The following is a 27,234-nucleotide window of genomic DNA, read 5'->3' as shown; positions in this document are numbered from 1 at the left end:
AAAGAGTAGTGACTTGTTTACAGTTGCTGTTCTGATCAAAATTAGTTGTGGTTAAATCTTTGCTTTTATAACCAGATTTTTTTTCTTGTTTGATTATTTTTGGTCTTTCCCTTTTCCTGCTCTTTGATAATGTGATTCAATTTTTGTTAGTGTTTTTGTGTTATTGATGTTCTTACTATCCTTTCTAATTCTGTTATCTTTTGTAATTTTTAAAATTTTACCTCCCAAGGCTTTTATTTGATTTTTTTTTCTTCCTTAGTATTATTTTTTGCTATATTTATGTGTTTCCCTTTCAAGCATTTATACTAAGCATACACATTTGGAATTTTTTATTATTTCGTATAAATCCAGGTGAAGGCATATTAGATTTGCTCTTCCGAATGAGAGCCACCCATAATCCCCTTTAGTTATTTGCAGTGTGTACTTGGTACTTGCCAGATATTGAAACACTTTCATTAATATTTGTGAAGTTAGAAATCCATTTTGGGAGTAAGAGGGCTCCAGAGGCAGGCTACAGGATTTTTTTTTTTTTTTTTTGCTTTGTAAGCTAGTGTTGAAAATACCTAGTTTGCAGACCCAAGATAGGCAGTACCTAGCAGTTCCTTCTCATTCCCTCACCACCACCTCCCCACCCTCAAAAACCTTAGCCCAGCACTTTATCCTCCCTAGTGTAGAGAAAAGAGGACATAGTAATTAAGTGAACAATGTTTTAATTATAGTAGGCAAATAATAAACAGGGTATATATTTCCCATTTGTTTGAATGGGTAGTTTGGTTTTGCTAATGTCCTTGGAATAATTTTGATGGGAAGAACAAAAGAGAGTTGAAAAACAATTGATTGTTAATAATAAACGAAAAACCTAGAATCTAGAAATCATGAAAATAGTACAGGAAAGTCAAGTAACTACAGTGTAGACGTACAAACTCTAGGGTTTACCGTATTGAATATGATGACAATATTAAGGATAAAGGAATCCTTTACATTACAATGTTACTCTTATAAGGAGATAAGATACTGTTTCTTGGGACCATCTTTCCTACCCCCTTACTTTCCAAACTTTTCCTGATGATTGTATTTGTGGCTGGGAAATGTCCCTGTTTGTGGGCCTCGTGTGTCCACCAGGCTATAGGATTTTAAGTTGGTGGTTCCCTCACTTTTGAACATGGGGGTGCTTTTTAACAATTTTAAAAAAATTGTAAACCCTTAGGTGATAATCACATTATGTGACAAAATGCATAGTGACCCAAACTACCAGGAATTCAGTAAAACTTACATATTTTCTTACTTACAATAATATTTCTGTACATTTGAAAAGTTGTGTGTACATTGAATGCACAAGACCATTTATTTCTTTCTTAAGGTCATGCTTAAAGGACATGGATTTATAGACCTCTTGTTTTACTTAGTTGAGCTCCAAATGAGGTCATGATATATATAGTTTGGGAACTGCTGCACTAACCCATTATTTGTTGTGTTGTATGAAGGTACAGTTTGCTTTTCTTTTGCATTTTCCTCCTTAACTCTTAATACCCATAGAAGACATTAAGGTGACAAAGATATTTTTTAACTTGTTTTTCATTGAGTTAATCAGTGGTATTTGAGGTAATAAATTAGGAAAAGTTTATTTTTTGTTTTCATTTTCTACTTTATACTGATAGAAAGTGATAATAGTTTAAACATCTATGTATAGGTATCTTTGAATTCTCTTTCTCTCTCTTTTTGTATGTATAAATCAGTGGTTCATAAAGGAACCCAGTAGTTACTGTGACAGTGTGAACTAATGACAAAGCTCTTTTTCTTTTTGTGATACAAATGTTGTTTTCAGTGAGGCTTTTCCTCCTTAAACTGTTAGATTGAAGAATCTATTAACTCTCAGTTCATATTCACAAATATGCTGTTTAGATTAACCCAGAATACTAAAAATTTTGAAGCAGTTTGACTCTTTTTGGGAAAGGTACCTCTTAAAATGAAGTTTGAAAGTTTATGTAAAGAGGTATTTGAAATTTTGTAAAATGGTAAGAGACCTCATGAATTTACATGCCTTCATTGGTTATTTCTACTGTTGTTTTGTATTGTCCTTGAATGGGTTGTGAATTTGTATTGAGTGTTAATCACTGACAAAAATGCAAATGCTCCTTTTAGATTGGTCATTGACACTCTCCTCAGCATCCTTTCAATAATAATCTGGAGGTCCTTGAGAATGGAAAGAAAGCACCATCATTTTTTTCATGCAACTAGGTTAAAATAACTGTAGGGAATATTATTGTAATAATGAATTTTTTTCATCCTTTCAGGGTTTGAAAGTATTCTTGAAGGGCTGTTTGGACCTGCATTATTAAAAGATCTCAGTTTATTTAAAGGTATTCAAAATCTTTCTTTGGTATTTCAAATCCTTCCTGGTGACATAAATGATATCTTGGTGACTTAAGCCCCAGTCTCCTTCTCCTTTTTTTTCACACTTTTATGTGGGATAACACTATGCCCATGGAAGCATCTTTTTGTATGTAGTTATCTGTGATAATGCAAATGTATTTATGAATAACGTATGTTAACTAGTGAGCAATTATTGCAGATAAGGAGCCTATATTTTTGCTGTAGTTAAATCAGATAAAATTTTTGAAATTAGTTCTCATATGTTTCCTAAAAACCCTCTTTTGTGACTATTAATTTGTTATTCCTACTATTTTTGCAGACTGTGAACCTGAAAGCATTTCTGATTGGACTTTTGATGAAAATTGTCTGTTCTGTTGCTTGAGAAGAGATAAAGTAAAGGTAACCAAGAAACTTGTGAAACTGGTCTAGTGTGGTATTTTATAGATTTTATTTTCCCAAAAACTTGGTTACTTTGTTGGAGGATTTGTAGGAGTACATATTCCATGTTCATTTATAAAGGATTTGATAGTAACTCGGTTTAGCGATTTAGATTGTTTCTAGTCTGTTGAGAAATCTGTATCCCAACATGCACTGCTGTATTTATGTAGTTCACTAGACAGAATAATTAACTAGGTCTCAAACTGTTGTGTTATTTTAAATATGAAATGTATGGTAATTTGTGTAATGGGAGTCATTTATACAGTAACAAGGACCCTAGATCAAGTAGTTATTAATTCATGTAGAGTTACGATGGACTATGGTTTATGCTGTCTTATGTTTCTTCATAATATTTGTGCATGGATGCTGTTTTTATTCAGGTGTAGAAACTGGCTGTACTTTAGGGTTTCTCTTGTTTTATTGCTTTGTGTTAAATGTAAAAAGAATTTTGGTGTAGACATTTAAGTTGTTGGAAATTATTTATAATGATTTACAGTCTTATGTTTCTTTCCATGGTATTTCTATTCCATGGAAATGTTTAAAACATTGGAAACATTTTTAATTCCTTACTTTTCCCTGTACACTTCTGACTTCAAATCATTGACCAGGTTGTATCAGTTCTTCTTTGTACTGAATATCATTCTTTCTCTTTTCACAGTCAGCACCGTAGTTCAGACCATTAGCGTTTTTCTGGGCGACTGAAATAATGATTGCTCTCTCAGTTTTTGTCAGTGTGTTAAACACTGGTACATGGTTAAACCCTTCTCCCGACCTTCCCCTAACCCTCACCCTTTCAAGTAGTATGGAAGTGTTAACCTGCACTCAGTCTCTGGTGACTTTACAGTTGTCTTTGGGATTCATTAGCCTAATGCTCAGAGTCTCAGTGCACTCCCAGTTCGGTACACTTCTCTTACCAATACTACTAGTCTTCTACACAAAATTGGTCTGATCATTTATATTAAACAACATGCTTTTACCATTTGGACTAGGCCATTGCACTTGTTCTTTAAAGTTTGAAATTCTGCTTGCTCTTACTCTTACCTTAACTCCCCTTTCTTATAAATGGTATACCTCTGCTCTTACTGCTGGTTCAACACTTCACACTGTTGTAGTGAATATTACACCAATTATTTGTCAATTAATATTCTGCTTTCTGTTATTAATCCTTTTCTGTGTTTAAATCTTGTGTTCCTGACTACATTGTCAACTTCTGAAGACCATGGACCATGACTTACGTTTTTTTGTACCCTTGCATATAGCCACTCTACCATTATTTACCATTGTTAGCAAGCTGCTTTAAAATCAAAGCTAATTTAAGAGCATTTTAATTTTCTTCTTTTATGACATCTTTTTCTTGCTTAAGTACATGAAAAAATTATTGCTGTGACTATCCAGGATAGTCTGTTTTTATTCAATTAATGAGTAAAGTGTTTTGCAATTTATTGTGGTTTGGAAAAGACCGGAAAATTAAGCAGCTACCAATGAAGTTTAAGTTCATCATTTTAAACTGTGTGTCTTTGTGTGTACATGCCTATATGTTGTGACCAATTATTGAGCAAGTTATTTAATAGGCATTTTGGTAATACAGAAGGAGCCAATGATTGATTACCTTTTTTTTTTCAGAAGAGGATTAGGAGGAAAGCTCCTCTGTGGTCAATAATAGAGTACAGTATATTCTTGTAATATGATTGAGTTTCCATTGCTATATGAGGATAAAATATTTAATGAATATTTTTAGAAGAAAATACAGAAATAACAAGGCATGGAACCATGTAGCATTTAACCATGTAGCAGCTGTTCTTACTGTTTGTAGTTCTATAATTTTTAGTTAGTTTTCTAGTTAGAAGGAATGTTTGAAAGGCCAGCTAGATCTGGAAAGCTAGTTTTCTCCATTAGACATTTCACTACCTGTCTTTGGCATTTGTTTTTATCGGAGACAGCCATAATGTCTATGTATTTGAAAATAGAGAGAGCCTAGAAAACATAACTTGTCAAATACATAGCTTTATGTTGTGTTAGATTTAAAGTGATTGTGTTGAAACTCTTTCCAGACATTTGTGCATCTTATCTGAGAAGGAGTAGATCTGGAAGTTAATTGTACCTACGTTGGGTTGAGACTTGGCTGACTTTGGTGGTGGTGGTTTAGTTGCTAAGTCATGTCCGACTCTTGTGACCCCATGGACTGTAGCCTGCCAGGCTCCTCTGTCCTGGAATTTTCCAGGCAAGAATACTGGAATGGATTGCCATTTCCTTCTCCAGGGGATTTTCCCGACCCAGGAATCGAACCTGGGTCTCTTGCATTGCAGGCAGATTCTTTACCGACTGAGCTATGAGGGAAGCCCATAAGATTCCAAAAATGAAAGAAGCATGTGGAGAGAGTGGTTAACAGCCAAGAGGTGGCAGCATAGAGCACAATATTAGAATTTTGATTTGAGGTTGGCATGGTGAGATGTCAGGTAATGTTTGAAAAATCTGTTAGAAATACTAGTCTGATATTTAAGAATGTGATGCAGGTTATTCCTAATTGTTTTTAATTGGATTTTCATTGGATACTGACTATTAGAATGGATAAAATAAATACATTATTTACATTTACTTTCAAAAATACATGTCCTTTCCTGGTGACTCAGTTGGTCAAAGAATCTGCCTGCGGTGCAGGAGACCTAGGTTTGATCCCTGGGTCAGTCACGGAAATCCCCTGGTGAAGGGAAAGGCAACCCACTGTAGTGTTCTTGCCTGGAGAATTCCATGGACAGAGGAGCATGGTGGGGTACTGTCCATGAGGTTGCAAAGAGTTGGACACAACTGAGCAACTAACACTTTAAAAGTATCTAGTGAAAAATATGAAGTTGCCTTTTTGGAAAATATAACAGGGACTTACCTAGCAATTAGTAAAATGATTGTTCATCTACACTTCAGAAGTTAGAAAATATATTTTGTATGGGAAAGACAAGTAACTTTTTTTTTGAGCACCTGCTGTGTGCCAGTTACTTTTATTTGTTCCCATTTAATTCTCACAACAACATCCCTATAAAGTTAGTTATAAAGTTGGTTAAAATCATCCCAGTTTTACAAAGAAAGAAATGGCAAGGGATCAGAGTTTTAAGTTATGGGCAAAGTTGCATAGCTGGGATTTGACCCATATTTTTAGAGTACATGGATTTTGATTACAAAGCTAGAAACAAAGCTAGAAACATGAATATGGAAAGTGGTAGAGTAAGAATTAAGTAGTATTTGAAATTACTCAGTTTGGAAGAGGAAGAGAATAAGAGTGTAAATGGGCATGAGTATATTTGAAATAGCCAGTCTCAGTTGTGCTAGGAGTCTGTTAATGAGTGACTTTCTACCTGCCTGCCTTACTTGGTTTCTCCCTTCTTTCCTTCCTTTCCTGTTTGTTGGGCATGTAGTAGATACTCTAAAATATGTACTAAATGGATAACTAAGAAGAAGTAAGTAGACATAATAAAGTTGGAGAATTACAGTATTATAGCTAACTGTTTTGAGTGCTTATATACACCAAGTATATACACAAAAAGCTTTCTGTGTACTATACACTTACAAGGATTTTATACTTTTTCCTAGCTTCTTTTTGAAATAATTTTAGACATATAAAACACTTGCAAAAATAATAAATTCCTCTATACCTAGGTTTCCCAAATGATAATGTCTTATGTAACCACAATACAATGATAAAAATCAGGAGATAAACATTGATAAAGTACTATAATTTGAAAACCTTTCAGAATTCACCAGTTACCCCAATAAAGTCATGTTTCTGGTCCAGGAGTCAATCTAGGCCCACACTTTGTTAAATGGTTGTCATGTCTGCTTTGTCTCCTTTAGTCTAATAGTTCTGTTTTTCTTTGCTTTTCATGATGTTGACACTTTTGAAGAATGCTAGCAACTTGATTTGTCGGATGGTTCCTCAGTTTGTCTCGTGGTTCCTTGTAATTGAATTCAGATTATGCATGTTTGGCAAGAATTGCACAGAATTGACGTTGTGTCATCCTTAGTGCACCATATCAGGAAGCACATGGTGATGTTTACTGTGATCACTTGGTTAAGATTGTGTCTGCCAAGTTTTCTCTATTGTAGGGTTTCTGTTTTTTTCCCTTTTGTGCTTGAAAGGTATCTTGTGGAGACATACTTTGAGATTTTGTAAATGTTTTTTCCCAATCATAATTTTAGTGTCAATTGATTAATCTTGTGTGAAAAAAAATACTATCATGGTGTTTACCAAATGATGCTTTCCTAGTTCTGTTATTTCTTCGAACTCTATTTGTTGAAATCTTACTGTAAGGAAGATGTTGCCCTTCTCTATTTATGTTTTTGTTGTTTTCCTGTCAGTATTGACTCATGAATTCTTATTTTGTTCTTTGGATTATAATTTATTACAATCATTATTAATATTGTGGTTTGAGTTGTTTTAGATTTGTCCGTTGAAAGCCCATTCTGGTTGGCTTTTCATCTTTTTTTTTTTTTAAAGTATGTTTCTATCAATTCTTTACTTTTTGGCCCCCAGAACTGTTCCACATTTGTCTTTGCTTTCTCTATCCCAGCCTTGGATTTCTCCAGGGAATCCTCATTTCTTTTTTTTTCTTTTAAACACCAAAAGTATTTCGCATTGGGGTATAGCCAGTTAGCAGTGTTTTGACAGTTTCAGGTGAACAGTGAAGAGACTCAGCCGTAAATATACATGTATCCTGACGCTGGGAAAGAATAGGGGCGGGAGGAGAAGGGGACGGCAGAGGATGAGATGGCTGGGTGGCATCACCGACTCAATGGACATGAGTTTGGGTAGATTTCGGGAGTTGGTGATGGACAGGGAGGCCTGGCATGATGTGGTCCATGGGGTCACAAAGAGTCAGACACGACTGAGCAACTGAACTGATCCATTCTTCCTTGTTTCTTTTATTTTGAAAATTGTATAAGACAGCAAAGTGCTAGGTATACTCATTGGTACTAGAACATCATTGCTTCTAGACCTCCTTAGTTGTCTGAGCTAGAAAATATCTGTGTTAATACTTAAATATATTTAAACATACATCAGTATTTCTATATCAGAAGCTATCTTGTGATGCTTTTATTAGTTGTAGGATTGTGTTGATAGCATGAAGAACTGATCCAATAGTAGTGAGGGAGTACTGGAGAGAGGGAAAGAATTCAAAATGACTTTCAGTATTTCATATCCCTAAAAATGGACTAATCTTAAGCAATGTATCAGTGTATGATAATGGCTGTTGTACTTGGCTGAGATGGAGATAGCTATTGTAAAGAGTATGGATGTTTTAATAACTGAGGATAATGTGAGATGGGATGTTGTATAAAAATATGAGTTGTTTATGCTCTTTAAGTTTATTATAAGGCTATTATTAGTAAGTTCAGTATTTGACAATCATGTTAGGAGAATGTTTTAAGAAGTTACAACTTGTGGTACATTTTTTAAGAATATATAGGTCTGGATAGGCAGACACAGGAAGGGCAGAGAATTTATTTTTGTAAGTAACCAGCAAATGAGATTGGAGTAAGTCAGGAAGATCCCCTGGAGAAGGAAATGGCACCCACTCCAGTATTCTTCCCTGGAAAATCCTATGGATGGAGGAACTTGGCGGGCTACAGTCCATGGGGTCACAAAGAGGTGGACTAGACTGAGTGACTTCACTTTCACCTTTTTCTTTCAAGATTATATATCTCTTTCAGTGCCCATCTATTCTCAAGAATCATATAACTAGATACTTTTCATGTCTATTATTGGTCTGTCATGTTGTGTTAACTTTGAACATTTCATAATTTTCTCTTTTGTGAGTATGCACTAATTAGAAGTTTTAGAGATATCCTTCTTACATTTTAATTTTTGTTTCAATTTTAGCACATTGAAATTTATAATAAGAGCAGATGCTAACTCTAAGTTATTATTTTCTCATTGTATTCTACAGCGTGTATTTATGTTGAATGTATCAGTTTGGGCATATTCAACGCTGCAGATAATAACTTGTCTGTCATCTTGTCCTAGAGAACCACAACTCAATAAGTATTCACAGTACCTATTATGTAAATGGAACTGTGGAAGAAAAATGTATGAATATAGTGCCTGTCTGTTAGCACTGAGAAAGAAAAAACAAATCTGAGAAGTTTAAGAGTTATTTACTTAGGAGACTTAAATAAATACAGGATAAGTTGAATGAATACCACACATCAGTATGTGATTAATTACTTATGAAGTTAAGTGTACAAATCTAAATTGCAAGACCTAACCTTATTCTATTTCCAGAGGCTTTTATATAGATTATTTTAAAAGATTAAGGAAAACTACTTGACACAGTGAATTAGTGCTCATCCAAGATTCTGTATCAAAGAGTTTTTTTCTGGCGGGGAGGAGGGTGATTTGTGTGTGTGTGTGTGTGTGTCTGTTGTGTTTTTTTAATATATACTCCCAGTCCATGGACTTTTTTCCCCTAAGACAAACATACAGATTCAGAGAAACCATTAATTAGAGATCAGTTCTATACAATATTATGTGGTTAGAATTAAGCAGATATACTAGTTATTAGGCAAATTTGTTAAATGTCTGATTCTGTGGTAAACCAGAGAGTATACCAGAGAAGTAAAAAATGGATCCCTCCTTGCCTATGCAGTATTGGTGACTAATGAAATTAAAGGAATTTAAATCCTCCAACCTGCTTTGTTGCTGTTGCTTAGTCACTTCAGTCGTGTCCGACTCTGTGCGACCCTATGGATTGTATCCCACCAGGCTCCTCTGTCCATGGGATTTTCCAGGCAAGAATACTGGAGTGGGTTGCCATTTCCTCCTCTGGGGATGTTTCCAACCCAGGAATCAAACCCTGGTCTCCTGCATTGCAGGTGGATTCTTTACCACTGAGACATCAGGGAATACGGACAACCTGCTTGCCCAGAACCAAAGCTCTGTCATGGAGAGTAAAGTTCCCTGCTTCATTCTCATGTAATGTTTAAAAGGTAGTAGTTAGCAAAAGAAAATAGTTTTAAAAACTATACATGTCCAATGGAAGAAAAACTAATAGCAAGTGCTGATTATAGATACTGGTGAATTAAAATAGTAGTAATAGTCATTTGCTACTACTTGCACTTTAGGCTTAATTTCCATGTACAGTAATAACAATTAGATATACTGATAAGAGTCATTTGTGGTATGTTTATTGAACAATCTTAATACTATATTTAACTCTCTATATGTAGGCAGGCTTCAAACTTCGTCGTTTTCCTATTCTTTAACCTGTTGGTCTGCTTAACAAAATTGAAAATAACTGAAAGTGAAAATCACTCAGTTGTGTCCAACTCTTTGTGGCTCCATGGTCTATACAGTCCATGAAATTCGCTGGCTAGAATACTGGAGTGGGTAGCCGTTCCCTTCTCCAGGGGGTCTTCCCAACCCAGGTTTTGAACCCAGGTCTCCCACATTGCAGGTGGATTCTTTAGCAGCTGAGCCACCAGAGAAGCCTGAAGATAACATTGACATACAGTAAACATTGTATTAAGTCCAACAATTCATATTTAGTTAATGTAAAAAGCAGTAATTTACACAAAATAAGGTTTCTTTTTAGATAACTGACCTTAAAAAATACAGGTATGTAAAATGGTGGAGTCATTTTCCCTAAGACTTGATGGCATTTAAAATAACAAGACATAGGAGAGTGACATTTAAATCAATGAGTTGCATCTTGTCAGCTCTTTTTAGCTTATTGCTTGAAATGTCAATAAGCCATTGGTAGCGGACATGGCTATGGCTGTAGACTCATGTTCTGCTTGCATAGATCTTTTTAAAATAATTATTACAAAACCTGCATGCATACATATGCTTCTAATTCCTAGATTTACTATGTGGTAGGAATTTTTTTTTTATTTTTATTTTTTTTATTTTTTTTTTCTTTTTTTTTTAGGAATTTTTTTTTTAATTACTATTTAAATTTGGAGAACCGCATTACAGCATGGGAATGATCTTGAATTTTGACAGGAACAGCTCTAAAATGTCACCCCATCAGTTTTGTATCACACTTCTTAAGTCTAGGCCTTCTTAACCTTTCCCAAGTGAAACTTGCTATTTTTTCTTTCATTACTTTTCCTGAGATGTTATCTCTTGAAAATAAGCATCTATGTAAGTGACCTGCCCCATTCTTATTCCCCCCCATGCAAACTCAAAGGTGACAAACTTTAGGGTTACAAAAGAAACTTTAAGAAATGTTAAATCTTTATTTTTTGTTTAAAGTTTAACTTTATTAACTATTTATTGCCCTGACAACTAACTACCATGCTTATACAATTTGTTGCTTCATTTATTCAGTAATAATGATAATTATTTCATTATATATATATATATAATTCAATAATCCTTGCTATCTCAGGGATCAGTAGAGCTACTTTTGTATAGTTCTTAGAGAACTTTAATAATTCTATCAGGGGTCAGAAAATCTAGCCCACAGTCTGTTTTTGTAATGCCTACAAGCTTAAAGAAATAGTTTTGGAGGGGGAAGAACGAGATGTTACAGAGACTGTATGTGACTTGCAAAGCCTCAAGTGTTTACTGTCTGGCCCTTGACAGAATGTTTCATTCTGTTTTGAGTATCTTCTATCAGGTTGTTGGAATTAAGAGAATGCTGAAATTTATTAATTTCCATATCCTATTTACTGCTCTCTGTGTTTTTCTTCCTCTGTGTATCAGAGCAACAACATAAGCAAATATAATATAATGGCAAGAGAGCTAGGATTATAAAGAAGAGGGTAGGAGAGAAACAAGGAGGACTTGGCTTGTGAAAGGAAAGTAGGGTTCAACATTTGTCCACCCAACTTTTTAAAATTTTTAACTTTCAATAATTGCACATTTATAAAAAAGTGAAAAGAATGGCACAAAAATTTTCATGTACCCTTTACCTAGATTTGCCACTAGGTTTGCCATATTTGCCTTGTTAATTCATTCTTCTTCTTTCTCTTTCACAAATATTGCATATCACACACACCCGCATCTTCCTGAACCATATGAAAATAAGTTCTAGACATCATATCCCTCATACCTCTTTCCTCCTAAGTATTTTCATGTTTATTTCCTAAGACTAAGGATATCCACTTACTTAACTACACAGTACAGTTACCAAAAGTCAGGCAAGTTAGCTTAGATATAGTGTCTAATCTATGAATCTCATTTAATTTTTCCCAGTTGTCCCAGTGACTTAATAGCGTTTTACCCACTCCTTTAACCCAAAATCCAATTTAAGATTACTCATTGAATTTGAGATTCATTACTCTTTAGTCACCTTTGATCTAGAATGGTTCCTCAGCATTTTATTTCTGTATTTTTAATGACAGTTACATTTTTGAAGAGTGTAGGTCATTCATTTTGTAGACTGTCTCTTAATTTAGGTTTTCGATAGTTTCTTCATTATTAAATTCAGGTCATGATCTTTTAGCAGGAATATCCAGTGATAACCTTATCAGTCCATCACATCATGAAATGCACACAGTGTCAGTTTAGTAAGTGATTTTAACTTTGACAAGGTTTATGCCCATTGGGTTTCTCCACTGAAATGTTAACTGTTTTTCCCCTTATAATTAATAAGTAATTTGTACATAGATACTTTGAGTGACTGTAAATAGTTTTTCCTCACCAAACTTTCATCATTTCAGTTTTAGTATTGATGGTAGTTTCTTGCTGGATTAAGTTATTTTTCCAGTGGTTTGAAAATAGTGATCTTTCTGACTCCATTATTTCTTCTATTAATAAATTGTTTAATTGGCTTTTAAAAGCTGGCTTAAAACTCAACATTCAAAAAACTAAGATCATGGCATCAAGTCCCATCACCTCATGGCAAATAGATGGAAAAAAGTGGAAACAGTAACAAATTTTATTTTCTTGGGCTCCAAAATCACTGCAGCCACGAAATTAAGATGCTTACTCTTTGGAAGAGAAGCTATGACAAACGTAGACAGCGTATCAAAAAAGCGGAAATGTCACTTTGCCAACAAAAGTCTATATAGACAAAACTATGGTTTTTCCAGTAGTCATGTACCAACGTGAGCGCCAAAAAATTGATGCTTGCAAACTGTGGTGCTGGAGAAGACTCTTGAGAGTCCCTTTGACTGCAAGATCAAACCAGTCAATCCTAAAGGAAATCAACCTTGAATATTCACTGGAAGGATTGATGCTGAAGCAGAAACTCCAATACTTTGGCCACCTGATGCGAAGAGCTAACTCACTGGTAAAAAACACTGATGCTGGAAAAGATTGAGGACAGAAGGAGAAGGGGGCAACAGAAGATAAAATGGTTGGATGGCATCTCCAACTCAATGAACGAGTTTGAGCAAACTCCAGGAGACAGTGCAGGACAGGGAAGCCTGGTGTGCTGCATTTCAAGGGGTTGCAAAGAGTTGGACACTGCTTGGCGACTGAACAACACTGTGAGAAAGAGTTTTCTCTTTCCCTCTGTCAGTTTGGAGTCAAGATTCTTTCTCTATTCAGTAGGTTATCATGTAGTGTCCTAGATCTGGTTAGTCAGGGCCTCTTCAAGCTAACCTCCCGTGTCTTTTTGACATGTCCTCGTCATTTTTTGATCCCTTTTTTGTCTACTTTCTAGTACAGGATATTTGGTCTTTTCTGTGTTTCAAAACTGGTCTCTGTTTTTGTAGGGGAAATCTGGTTTCTTTGGTGAGGAATTGTTAATGCATATACCTCCTTTTTAGTCCAAATAATACAGCTTTATTGGCAAAGACCAAATGTTGTGCAGCCTTATCTTTATTTATATCTAAGGATATAGAAAAAAGTATCAAAATGCCACCAGTTCATGGCCACTGACACATCTAGTCAGAATACTATTCAAAGAAGTGGATGGCAAGTAAAAGATACTGGTTTTTTTTTAACCTCCAAGTATGCTTGCTTGAAGAGAAAGATACCTGAGTTTGTGGAAATGTGTCACATTTCTTTGTGACTCTGAAAATGTAAGTAAAGGTCATTTCTTTGATTTCAAGTGGTAGTTCAGAAGTCACAATTGAGTGATACATTCAGTATCTAGCATCTTTAATACCCTGAATCTATTTTGAATGATTTTTATTGAGGTAGTATTTATACATAATGAAATAACTTCATTTTAGAGTTCAGATTAATGGATTTCGATATGTGTCTACAGTTGATAACTGCCATCACAGTCAAGGAACAAGACAGTTTCTTCACCTTAAAAATGTTTCCTCCTGCCCTTTTGTAATCAATCACTTTATTGGACCCACAGACCCAGGCAGTCTTTATAATTTTATCTTTTCTAGAATTTTATGTTTTAGGAATTATAGGTACATAGTCTTTTATTTTTGACTTCTTTCACTTAGAATAACTTTTAAATATTTATTCCTGATTTTGTATATGACATTTCTTTTTATTGCTAAATAAGTCTCTGTGGGTGTGGATATGCTACTATTTATCCATTTTTTCTTTTTAAGTAGAATTTGAATTGTTTTCAGATGTTGGCCATTAGGCTTATTCACATGTAAGTCTTTGGGCATATATTTTCATTTCTCAGGAATATAATACCTAGCATTGGAATTACTGGGTAATATTGTAATTGCACATTTAACCTTATAAAATACTGTCATATATTTCACCAAAGTGACTGAAACATTTTGTGTTTCTATCAGCAGTGTATGGGAATTCCACTGTTGCACATTTTGCCAACGTATTTATATAATTGGTCTTTTAAACTTTACCTCTTCTGGTAGGTCTGTAGTAGTACCTCATTGTGATTTCCATTCTCATTTCCCTGGTGACTAGTGTGTTGAGCATCTTTCTTTGTACATATCTCTGTGAAACATAGTATAAATCTCTTGCTTTTTAAAAATACTTATTAAGCTGTAATAGTTCTTTATATATCCTATATAAAACCTCTCATCAGTTTTTTCCTCTTAAAACTCAGGATTTTATGTCCTTTTCAAGAAATGTTTGCCTAATCCAGTGTCAAGCACAAGAAAATTCATATTTTCTTCTGAAAGTTTAGTGATGTTAACTCTTACATTTTGATTTATTACCCATTTCTAGTTAATTTTTGTATATGTTGTATGAGGTAAATATTGAGGTTTATTGTATTCTGTAAGATAATCCAGTTCCAGCATCATTTGTTGAAAAGACTTCCTCCCCTGCTCCAGATTGAACTGTCTTGGCATCTTTAAGTCAGTTGATAATATACCATGTAGGTGTATTTCTGAACTTAGTCCTGTACCATTGAACTGTATATGTCTATCCTTACATTAATACTACAGTGTCTTTATTGCTATATCTTTATATCTTGAAATCAAGTAGTACGAATCCTGTTTGTTTTCTTTTTCAAACTTGCTCTAGATCCTATATGTTTTTCAATTAACTTATCAGTTCTTAAAAAAGACCTATTAAGATTTTATTAGGGTTGCATCAAATCTGTGGATCAGTTCGGAGAGAATTGTCACATTAGCATTATTGAGCCTTCCAATTTATGATTATGGTTTATCTTGTTTTTATGCATATCATGTCTTATTTCCCTTAGCAGTGTTTTATAGTGTCAGTTTAGTCTGAAGAATTTTATTTAGCATTTCTAGTAGTACAGATAGTACTTTTTAGTTGTAGAGAAATGTTATAGAATAAACCTATTTGGAAACATCTTTTAGATGTTTATTTCTTTGTCATTCCCCCAAACATAATAAAGATAAAAATAAATCATATGGATTACATATTTTTAGATAACCAGAAGCTTAATACGGAATTTGCGGGCTTTTCTGTTGACGATCCCAACCCGTATCAGTGTATCTTTTTTTTCTGCTTTGGGTGATGAGTCATTAGACCACAAAGTGTTGACAGCTTGCTGCAGCTCCCTTTCCCGCTACCTCTCCCTGCCACTCTCACAGCTCCCTTAAAAGGAATTTCCTTAAAAGGATGTTGGAAAAGTGATATAAACTGATGAGGCTACCAGAGAACATAGCAACTGAAATTGATGCCATAGTTTTCCCTGAAAACTGTATACAGAATTAAGTTTTAAGTTTTACATGCACATACGCACACATTGTTCATTTTGCCAACACTAGCACTTAGAAAATAAACATTTCATAATACTAAAATGTAAAATAATAAATATATGGGAACTACGTGAGTAAACAACAGAATTTTCAGTTCAGTTCAGTTGCTCAGTTGTGTCTGCTCTTTGCGACCCCATGGACTGCAGCACACCAGGCCTCCCTTTCCTTCACCATCTCCCAGAGCTTGCTCAAACTCATGTCCATCGAGTTGGTGATGCCATCCAACCATTTCATCCTCTGTCGTCCCCTTCTTCTCCTGCCTTCAATCTTTCCCAGCGTCAGGATCTTTTCCAAGGAGTCAGTTCTTTGCATCAGGTGACCAAAGGATTGGAGCTTCAGCTTCAGCTTAAGTCCTTCCAATGAATATTCAGGACTGATTTCCTTTAGGATTGACTGGTTTGATCTCCTTGTAGAATTTTGAGATCGGTTAAATTTTGAGATAAGTATAAAGCAGTTCCTGAAAAAAATGACTGGACATCTTTAAGAATATTGCTTCTTCCTGAATTACTTTCTAAATATAGTGCTAATTAGATCAAAACATGTCTTCTTTGGAGAACTGGTGGTGGTGGGAACAGAATTGACTGAGTGATTTTAAATGCACTCTGAAGGAATAAAGGTTGAATAGCCAGGACATTTAGGAAAATATAAGTGACAAATGGAATTTGCCTTTCCAAATACAAAGACTTACTATAAATATGTAATAGTTTTTAAAGTATGAACTGATGATGCCTTTTTACAGTTCCTCATTAAGGAGAGAGCTTTTAAAAAACATAATGACTACTCCCTACCCCAGAGTTAACAGAATCGAAAGCTCTGGGAGTATGTTCTAGGCATGTATGCTTTTAAGAAGCTCATAGTAGATTCTGGTAGGACAGAATTACCTCTGACTCTGAACCAACCAGTCTGGGTAGACTAATTCTTGAATTCTGAAGGAAGCAACTCATAGTTGATATAAATTCCAGTTCTGATCTCAAGTTTTATTCCTGTTTAGTTCTGGGCCAAGAATTGGTTTGGTAAGGAATGATAATAAATGCAAAGAACAGTGGTTTTTTGTTTATAGAAGAGTGTGTCATATCATTTTGTTGTTTTTTGCCACACAATACATAATGTTTCCTTTTAGAATTCATGTATGAGGGAGGGGACATCACATGAATTAACTTCCTATCTTCTGACTATTGTATTAGCTTTTTCAGCTCTATGTCATAGAAACATTTTTGTTCTTGTTGGTTCAGTTAATTTTGGTATACTTAGCTACAGTGAGGGAGGATCAGCTACATTTTGTTTATACATCATTGCTATAAATTTTTAACTTCATGGCCAGATGCACTTGAAGAAAATACATGATTTTGTGCTGTATTTTTCATCTTTGGTTGTAATATGGTTAGGATTGTTTTAATTAAAACAACTCTTTGGTGAAAATTATTCAAAAGAACATATAAACTTGGAAAATAGTTATCTTAAGGGCGTAAAGCAAATGGAAAATCATTTGTTAAAAAAAAAAAATCTATTTAATCTCTGTAAGAACAAGAGTCTGTGACATTTGAGCTATGACCCACTCCTACTCACTTCCCTGAGCTCAATTCGAGAGGCGCTCTACTCTGAATAGAAGGGGAAGACTGTGGACATCTTTTATACATTCAAGATTCTTGTTGCAGAAACTTTCATCCAGACAGATCAAGTAGAAGGGCCCAGGGCCCCCTTTCCTCACTCAGCCTTAATTGTGAGTGGAAGTCTACTGTAGACATAGCCTGCTAAGAATACTAGGCCCCAGTTGCTGGGCCAGGCCTCATCCAAGAAGGGCAAGTTATCTCACACCCCCACTCACAGAGCATAGATGTCACTCTGAGAGAAGTGAATCTCTGTCCCAGACCCCAGTTCCTCTGCAGAGTGTCAGAAAGGTTATTCCTAAGGGAGAGGCGGGCCTTAAAAATAGAGAACTCTGTAGCTGTCCTAAGGAGACTAACTTTATTTGAAATAGAGCTTGTGACAAGATGTTGAAAAATTATGATCTTTGTAGTGAACAGTTAAAAGGAGGCTGGTAGTTCCTTGTGCTAATAGCAACAAGTGAAATAGCAGACAAGGTAGAAGTTTAAAGAGAGAACCAGAAAAACAGACAGCATAAAAGTGCCCTCCTGGGATTGAAACAAGTCTCAAAGACTGGCAACACCCTGCCCCTGCAACGAGGCTTCACTTTGATTGGATCAGACTGAGGTGCAGTTATTCTCCAGGGTGTGGCAAAATAGTAGAACAATTAGTAGAGACTGTTATCTGGGTTTGGGATACCACTATAGGCAGATCAACCAGAAGCTTATAAAGGAGAGATTCAAGAAAAAAACTGCCAAAGGGAGCCAAGCTAAACCCATAGTTATTCCTGGTGGACAGAGACTCTGCATGCTCAAGACAGCATCCTCTGAGAAGTGGTATCAGAGGCTACACACTGCTGGAGAATGAGAGATAAAGATGGACATTTTGCGAAAATTAGAAAAGGGTCAATCTATAACTATATTCTCTTCTAACAGTAGACCCCCAGAATGCATGAAGCAAAATGCTACAGAATTGAAGGGAGACATAGACAATTCAACAATAATAAATGGACACATCAGTAGCCCACTTTCAATAATGGATAGAGTATCTAGGCAGAAGATGAACAAACATGGAAGACTTGAACAACACTATGAACTAACTAAATTTAGTAGACGTCTGCAGGACACTCCACCAAACAAGCGCAGAGCACTCATTCTCCTCAAGTGCTGTGAAACGTTCTCTAGGAGAGACTGCATGCTGGGCCGTAACATAAATTTTAAAGAATTGCAGTCACACAAGGTTTGTTTTCCAGTCACAGTGGGATGAAATTGGAAATCAGTTACAGAGTAATGTGAGGAATTCACAAATCTGTGGAAATTAAAGCACTTCTAAGAAACCAGTGGATCACAGAAGAAATCACAAAGGAGTAGAAAATAGTTTGAGATAAATAAAAGCAAAACCAAAACATACCAAAACTTATGAGATATAGCTGTCAGTACTTAGAAGGTAATTTATAGCTACGAATGCCTACGTTAAATGAAAAAGCTTTCAAATCATTATACTAACTGTCCAATTTGGGACTAGAAAAAGAAGAGCAAATTAAACCATAAGTAAGCAGAAATAAGGTCATGAGTAGAGCAGAAATAAATAGTAAAATAGAGAATATCGTCATATCTAAAAGTTGGTTCTGTGAAAATGTCAGTAGTTGAGAAACCCTTATTTAATGCCGATCAGAGTAAAAAGAAGATTCAAATTACTAAATCACAAGCGATACAGGGGAAATCACCACTGACCTTATGGCAATAAAAAGGATTATAAGGGGAGTACAATTGATAATATGTATGCCAAAAGATTAGATAATTTAGATAAAATAGGTACATGTTTACAAAGACACAGACTACTGAAAATGGCATGAGAAGAAATAGAAAATCTGATCAGACATATGTTTCAGATTGAATTGTGTCCCCCTTCCCCCCAAAAAGAAAATGCTGAAGTTCTAATCCCTGGTTTAGTTCTAATCCCTGAGTGAGTGTTACTCGCTCAGTCGTGTCCAACTCTTTGTGACCTCATGGACTGTATAGCCCACCAGGCTCCTCTATCCATGAAATTCTCCAGGCAGGAATACTGGAGTGAGTAGCTATTCCCTTCTCCGAGGCATCTTCCTGACCCAGGGATTGAACCCAGGTTTCCTGCATTGCAGGCGGATTCTTTACCATCTGAGCAACCAGGGAAGCCTTAAGACATTTGGAAATGTGGTCTTTGCAGATGTAATGAAATCAAGATGAAGTTTTACTGGATTCAGTTGGGCCATAAATCCAATGATTGATATCCTTATAAAGAGAGTCGGAAAGACAGACACACATAACACAGGGAAGAAGGCGATGTAAAGATGGAGGAAGAAATTGGAGTTATGCTGTCACAAGCCAGGAAACACCAAGGATTGCTAGAAACTAACAGAAGCTAGAAAGAGGCAAGAAAGGGCTCTTTTCTTGAGCCTTCAGAAGGAGCAGGCCCTGGAGGCACCTTGATTTTAGACTTCTAGACTCCAGAGCTCTGAGATAAGTACCTTTCTGCTGTTTTTAAGCCACCCAGTTTCTGATAGTAGTTACATTAATAATGTGTATGCGTGTGTTAGTCGCTTGGTCGTGTTTGAATCTTGGCAACCCTATGGACTATAGCCCTCTAGGCTCCTTTGTCCATGGGATTCTTCAGGCAAGAATACTGGAGTGGGTTGCCATTCCCTTCTCCAGGAGGTCTTCCCAACCCAAGGATTGAACACGGGATTCCCGCATTGCAGGCAGATTCTTTACCATCTGAGCTACCAGGGAAGCCCGTATTAATAGTAGCCCTAGGAAATTAATATGACTCAGAACAAGTAGAGATTGAATTAGTAATTTTAAAATATTCAGGGGAAAAAAAAGCATATGGCTAGTTCACTGATGATTTCTACCAGATATTTTTTTAAAAGAATTAATATCAATTCTTCACAAACTTGTCTGAGATATAAAGAAGGAACATTTCTTTATTCTGTGAGGCCAGTATTATTTGAAAACCAAAACCAGGCAAAGACATCACACAAAAGGAAAACTGCAGACCAGTATCACTAGTGTGTAAAACTACACACTAGTATAATCACAAAAAATCCTTAACAAAATATTAGCAAACCAAATCTAACAACGTATAAAAACTGTCATATACCACCATTAAGTGAGATTTGTCTTAGGATTGCAAGGTTGGTGTAACACCACAAAATCAATTAACTTGTAATACAGTGCATTAATAAAATAATTGACAGGAATCACATGGTCATCTCAGTAGATGCCTCCCAAATCCAATACCTATTCATCATAAAAATGCCCTGCAAACTGGAATAGCAGGGAACTTCATCAGCCTGACCTACAGAAATGTACAGCTAATATATCTGTTGTTGTTGTTTCGTCACTAGGTCATATCTGATTCTTTTGCAACCCTATGAACTGTAGCCTGCCAGGGTCCTCTAACCATGATTTCCCAGGCAAGAATACTGGAGTGGGTTGCCATTTCCTTTCCAAGGGGATCTTCCTGATCCAGGGATTGAACCCACATCTCCTTCATGGCAGACAGATTCTTTACAACCGAGCCCCCAGGGAAGCACAGCTCACATCACACCTAATAGAAAAGACTGAACAGTTTCCCCTAAAATCAGGTAACCACTTCTCTGTTTGGTGTTTTACACCAGGTTCTAGCTTTGGAAGCTAAGTGATAAAAAGAAATGAAAATTATCCAGATTATTAAAGAAGAAATAAAAGTGTGTTTGCAAATGACATGGTATTATATATATAGAAAATCCTAAGGAATCTATAAAACACTATTAGATTTAATCAGGATCAGCAGAGTTGCAGAGTACAACATTTTTTTAAAAAATAGTTGAATTTCTATACATTATCAGTGAACAATCTAAACATGAAATTAAGAAAATTCCATTTACAATAGCATTAAAAATAAAATATTAGAAATAAATTTAACAAAAAGTGTAAGACTCATATACTGTAAATGACAAAATATTGTTGAAAGAAATTAAAGAAGATGTAGATTAATGAAAAGATATATCATGTTCATGGATAGGAAGTCTCAATATTGTGAAGATGGCGTTTTGTCCCAGATGATCCACATGTTCCCTGTCAAGACCCTAGCTGGTTTCTTTGCAGGAATTGGCCAAGTTTATGATAAATTCATATGAAGATCCAAGGGACTCTGAGTAGCCAAAACAATCTTAGGACAAATGGACAGGTCTTGCACTTCCCAGTTTTAAAGCTTACTACAAAACTGTAATGATCAACATAGTGTGTACTGGCATAAGGACAGATATATAGAGATTGATGGTATAGAATTGAGATGCAGAAGTAAACTTTATTGCTGGTGATTTTTCACAAAGGAAGTTGGACCCCTTCCTTACACCATACAGAACAATTTAGTCGAAATGGATTGTAGACCCAAAAGTAAGTCCTAAAATGGTAAAGTGACCCCATGGAGTAGCCCACCAGACCCCTCCATTCCATGGAGAACATCCATGGAGTTCTCCAGGCAAGAGTACTAGAGTGGGTAGCCATTCCCTTCTCCAGGGGATCTTCCCAACCCAGGGAATGAACCCGTGTCTCCCGCGTTGCAGGCAGTTTATTTATCGTCTGAGCCACCAGGGAAGCCCTTTTAGAAGAAAACATAGGAGTAAATCTTCACAGCCTTGGGTTAACCACTATTTTTTTTAGATACAACAGCAAAAGCACAAGTGGCCAAAAAGAAAAAACACAAATTGGGATTCATTAAAATTAAAAAACTTTTGTACTGCTAAAATACTACCAGTGAAGTGTCAAGAAAGCTCATGGATGGGAGAAAATATTTGCAAATTATATATCTGATCATGAACTTCTATCCAGAATATCAAGAATTCTTACAGCTCAGCAATAAAAAAATGTGGTGGTGGTTTAGTTGCTAAGTTGTGTCCAACTCTTAGCAATCCCATGGACTATAACCCTCCAGACTCCTCTGTCCATGGCATTTCCCGGGCACGAATACTGGAGTGGGTTGCCATTTCCTTCTCCAGGAGATCTTCCTGACCCAAGGATCAAACCCACAGACCTGTGTCTCCTACATTGCAGGCAGATTCTTTACCCCTGAGCCACCAGAGAAACCCCAAAAGATAAATAGCCCAGTTAAAAACCAAGCAAACTGCATGAGTATATATTTCTCTAAAGGAGATATTTGAATGGCCAGTGGGCTTCCCTGGTGCCTCAGATAGTAAAGAGTCCACCTGCAGTTTAGGAGACCCAGGTTCAATCCCCGGGTGGGCAACATCCCTCAGAGAGGGCATGGCAATGCACTCCAGTATTCTTGCCTGGAGAATTCCATAGACAGAAACCTGGTGGGCTCCAGTCCAGGGAGTCACATAGAGTTGGACATGAGTGAGTGACTATCACTTTAATTTTTAAGCAAACAAAAAGATGCTTAACACCACTAGTCATTAGGAAAATGCAAGTCTAAATCATGAGATATCACTTGTTACATATTAGGATGGGTGTAATCAAAAAATTACAAATATCCACGAATATGTGGAGTGGAAACCCTCATTACGGTTGGAAATGTCATGTGGCGCACAACTTCTGAACATGGCTTGACACTTCCTTAAAATGGTAAGATAGTTAACCATGTGATCCAGAAATTCCACTCCTCCCAAGAGAAATTAAAATATATATCCACACAAAATTTGTACACAGATATTAAAAGCAGCATTATTCATAACACAGTAGGCAAAAAGTAGAAACAACACAAAAGTTCATCAGCTGATGAATGGTTAAATGTTTATCCTTAGAATGGAATGTTACTTGGCAGTAAAAAGGGGATAGATGTTGATACCTGCTACAACTTGAATGAACCTTGAAAACATTATTTTAGGAAAAAGAAGTCAGTCACCAAAAACCCAAATATTGTTTAATTGTGTGAAATTTCCAGAACAGATAAGTCTTATAGAGATAGAAAATAATACAGTGGTTGACTAAGGTTGGGAAAATGGGGAGTGACTGTTACTGGATATAGGGTTTCCCTTGGGGGTACAAAAATGTTCTATAGTTAGATTATGGTGATGGTTCTGTATTTCTATGGATATACTAAAACATTGAATTTTACTTTAAATGAATGAATTGTATGGTGTGTGAATTATAAACAGTGAAACTATTTACAAAACAAAATGAATAGATATGACTACAATTGTTATGAACTAAAAGTAAGCTATATATTTCAGAGTACAAATTGATAAAATTTGTAAATGTTTGATTTAAGAAGGACATGTAGCAGTTGCCTTACTGAATGCTAGATTAGTTGCTCTGTGTTGATTTAGGTTAGAAAATAACCTGAATGCTACATTAAAGATAAAGTGTAGATAATTCTGTTCAACTTCAACTATACTGACTAAATATAGGGCTCAGGACACTTAAATAGTTATGCCATGTAATGTCTGATTTTTAAAAATCAATAAACAATGAATGGCATTGAAGTATAACAATGCAAATAAGGATTTTATCAAACTCTCTAATACCTGTTCCTGATACATTTTAAATGTTAAATTTGTATCAAAATTAGATTGTGATTCATTTTTAAAAGTTACTTTCTTAATAATTTCCTTCATAGAAGAGAATGTTGGCAAAGAGAACTGTGATAAAGGTTTTTATAATGATTTGTAACACTTAAAATATTTTAAGAAATTTTAAACTAACATGGCAAACGTACAGTATCTTACAGAAAATGTTAAGGAATCATTGTTTTAGTTTGAGTGTGCAAGAGAGTTCTTCATAGTGACCTATTTGTTTACGATGTATAATGTCCTTCCAAAAAACATTTTTGATTGCACTGTTGACACAGCTGAGTCATGGGGATATCATGGAAAGTAGATGGCATGTATCACTGAGTATATTTAAAATTTATGAGGAAATCACGTGTGAATTGTAATGTGCCTCGAACGTTTACTTCCTTTTCATTGTGCCAAGGTATGTCCCATTTTCTTTTACTATTTAGAGCACTTTAAAGTTTTTGATGATACAAGTAAATGCGTGTGTTGATGCATTGCAGTGAAGTAAATTATAGGCACTTGAACTCAAAATATGTACTTTGTTTTTCTTTATACTCTCTGTTTTCTGTCATCTTTATTTATTAACTGTCATATTTATTTATTAACTGCAAAGGTGGAAGTAAGTGCAAAGCATTGTCAGCCTAGACCAGTTCTTCTGCCATCTGAGAGCACATTCTGAGAGTCATCTAGAATGGCATTTTGAAACTTTGATCAGGACCCACATTTTTATATTACAAACCTGTTCAAGCATATATATACATATATATAATGTTGAAATGTTTACCCTTAAGATAGCGAAGTGTTTAACTCTTACAATACAATGCGTTCTATTTTTCAATTTTTTTCTCCTAGTGCTAGTTTTGACCCATTAATTTCACAGCCCACTAAAGATTTGAAAGCTACCATTTGTAAAATACTATTCTAGGGACAGAATTGTGAAGTCAAGTACCTTATTTTTGAGTTTCTCTCCTAATGGCCCTTAAAAAAAATGTTTGTATGTGGAGAAGACACATTCTTCTGGTGGGGCAAACATGATTCTCAAGTGAGATTTGGTGTTTAAGATGCCTTTTCATGTGACTTGGGTTGTCTGTAAACTGTTGCTATAATGTAACAAGAATCGATGTATTTGAATGCTCAAAAGAAATTTTCCCTTTGGTAATTATAGTTCAATTAGAGTTAACCTATAAATTTAAGCAAAATTCATAATCAAAAAACACCCCAAATAATTTTTTATATTCATTTTGCTTTATACTTTTGTGGCAATAAATACTGTCCTGACTTGAAGTTCTAAAATATTTTAATTGTATTAAACTGATTTATCTGTTATTAACATTTGTCTTTGATTTTGGATCTCTGCTTTTGATATTGAATGGGGAAGGATTTTTGTGCAAACATTTCATCAAATATTTTTGCAGGGACACTTAGTCGGTCTGGATGAGCCAGCTTCGGGAGCTGGGCAAGAAGCTCTGCTTAAACAAGAGCAAGCAAAAATCATTCGATTCGAGAGACAAGCAGAAGAGTTCCTCAATGCAGTCTTTTGTAGAAAAGGTTGGTTCCAGTGAAGAATGACAGTATCTGCTTGTCTTATCAATGTCAGTTTTTAAAAGAGTTAATTTTAAACACATTTTTTATTTATTGATAGTATACTTTATAATTTTCTATATTCCTTTGGTCGAGGTAAATTGGAATGGGTGATGCAGCCCTCTCCCTCCTTTTTTCTATGCAGTGATGGTGCCATGTAAGATTTAGTTAAATAATTCTTAAAATTATTATGAATGTGTGAAAATTGTAAGGTCTTCGTACTTCTGTATTTTGTTAGACAAATTTTCTTACCTAAATAGTCACTGTTAGGACTTCTTTGATAGTCTAGTGGTTAGGATTCCAGGCTTCCATTGCCATGGCCCAGGTTCATTCCCTAGTCAGAGAACTAAGAATCCCACAAGTTGATGATATGGTCAAAAAAAAAAAAAAATGAAGTCACTATTTTAGTCACTGATAACCATAAAACTGTATAGAATTTTAATAATTCCTCATTAAAATTTCATTTGGAGGAAAAAGTTTTATCTTAAAATTAGATCTGCAAACCTTTTTTTCTCCTTGATACAGCCTTGTTTTACTAAAAATTTTAAGTATTAAAATTAAAGAAAGAAATTCTTTCTAAATGAATTTGTTTTCCTTATTTATGCCATCCCTCTAGTTCCACAATGGTGGTTACTATGATAGGCTCTAAAGAAGCTTTTTTAATTTAATCTTCAGCAGACTCAGTGATTCCACTTTCTTTAATATTTGTCCATATGTTGTAGTTTACACCTCTCATTCCTTTGAAAGTGGCCTTCTCTCTTCCAAAGTTTGAAGGGTAATGTTTGTCGATACACTAGTTACAAGTCTGTAAGTGCAGATTCCAACGGGTTGGTTACATACACTTGGAGACTGGCTGAGCTTCTGTTTAATGTGATCGATATTTTCAAAAGGGAATATTAAGTAAAGTAACATACGAAATTAAGGAGTACAGAAGGGTTTTGTGTTCAGAGGCACTTTTTTTCCCTTCTTTTTCCATCAGATCTCCAGATAAAATTAAATCTTTTACTACATCCTCACTTCCTTTAATATCCTCTAGTACCCTCTGACGGAGAAGGCAGTGGACTGGAGTGGTCCAGTACTCTTGCCTGGAGAATCCCATGGATGGAGGGGCCTGGTGGGCTGCAGTCCATGAGCTCGCTAAGAGTCGGACATGACTGATCGACTTCACTTTCACTTTTCACTTTCATGCATTGGAGAAGGAAATGGCAACCCATTCCAGTGTTCTTGCCTGGAGAATCCCAGGGACGGGGAGCTTGGTGGGCTGTTGTCTATGGGGTCGCACAGAGTCAGACACGACTGAAGCGACTTAGCAGCAGCAGTACCCTCTGACCTCGAGCTCCCAACCAAGGCCTGCATGCTCACCATTTCATTTCCATAATACCCTGATTCCAAAGCTATGTTCAAAACGTCAGTTTTATGATCATTTGAGTGTTTTATTAAAGTAACTCACATTTAAAGTATAAATGACTGATAGATCAGTCGTGAGTTTATTAACTAAATAAAATATCTTTCTAGCTTCTCTACTGTTCTCTCCTTTAGGAAGTGCACTGGGTCATGGGTCTAATGCTGCAGGAAACATCATTAACTGAAAAGAGGAACTCCTCTTCCTAATTTACATGGAGGAACCACTTTTAATCCACTCTGCTTAGGGGGAGTTAGTGAGGTTA

The 27,234-nt window shown here is 35.6% G+C and overlaps 1 protein-coding gene across 18 annotated transcripts in view; it reads left to right on the top strand.

The window, feature by feature from the left end:
* Positions 1-27,234, top strand: part of LCOR (ligand dependent nuclear receptor corepressor) — a 129,741-nt gene that overhangs the window by 54,694 nt on the left and 47,813 nt on the right. For 11 of the 18 annotated variants that reach the window (XM_043475833.1, XM_043475832.1, XM_043475835.1 and 8 more), the window contains 3 exons: positions 2,295-2,360; positions 2,693-2,772; positions 25,402-25,534. The exons of 2 other annotated variants lie outside the window; for them this stretch is intronic. In XM_043475833.1, coding sequence (XP_043331768.1) covers positions 2,295-2,360; positions 2,693-2,772; positions 25,402-25,534 — 279 coding nt within the window. The remainder of the gene's footprint in view (positions 1-2,294; positions 2,361-2,692; positions 2,773-25,401; positions 25,535-27,234) is intronic. 5 more of the 18 variants (XM_043475846.1, XM_043475839.1, XM_043475841.1 and 2 more) reach the window with 1 other exon arrangement.

Source organism: Cervus canadensis, chromosome 8, assembly GCF_019320065.1.
Source record: "Cervus canadensis isolate Bull #8, Minnesota chromosome 8, ASM1932006v1, whole genome shotgun sequence".
In the NCBI taxonomy this organism is placed as follows: domain Eukaryota; kingdom Metazoa; phylum Chordata; class Mammalia; order Artiodactyla; family Cervidae; genus Cervus; species Cervus canadensis.
Note: the sequence above shows the minus strand (reverse complement) of the source record. Positions and strands in the feature narration are given on the sequence as shown.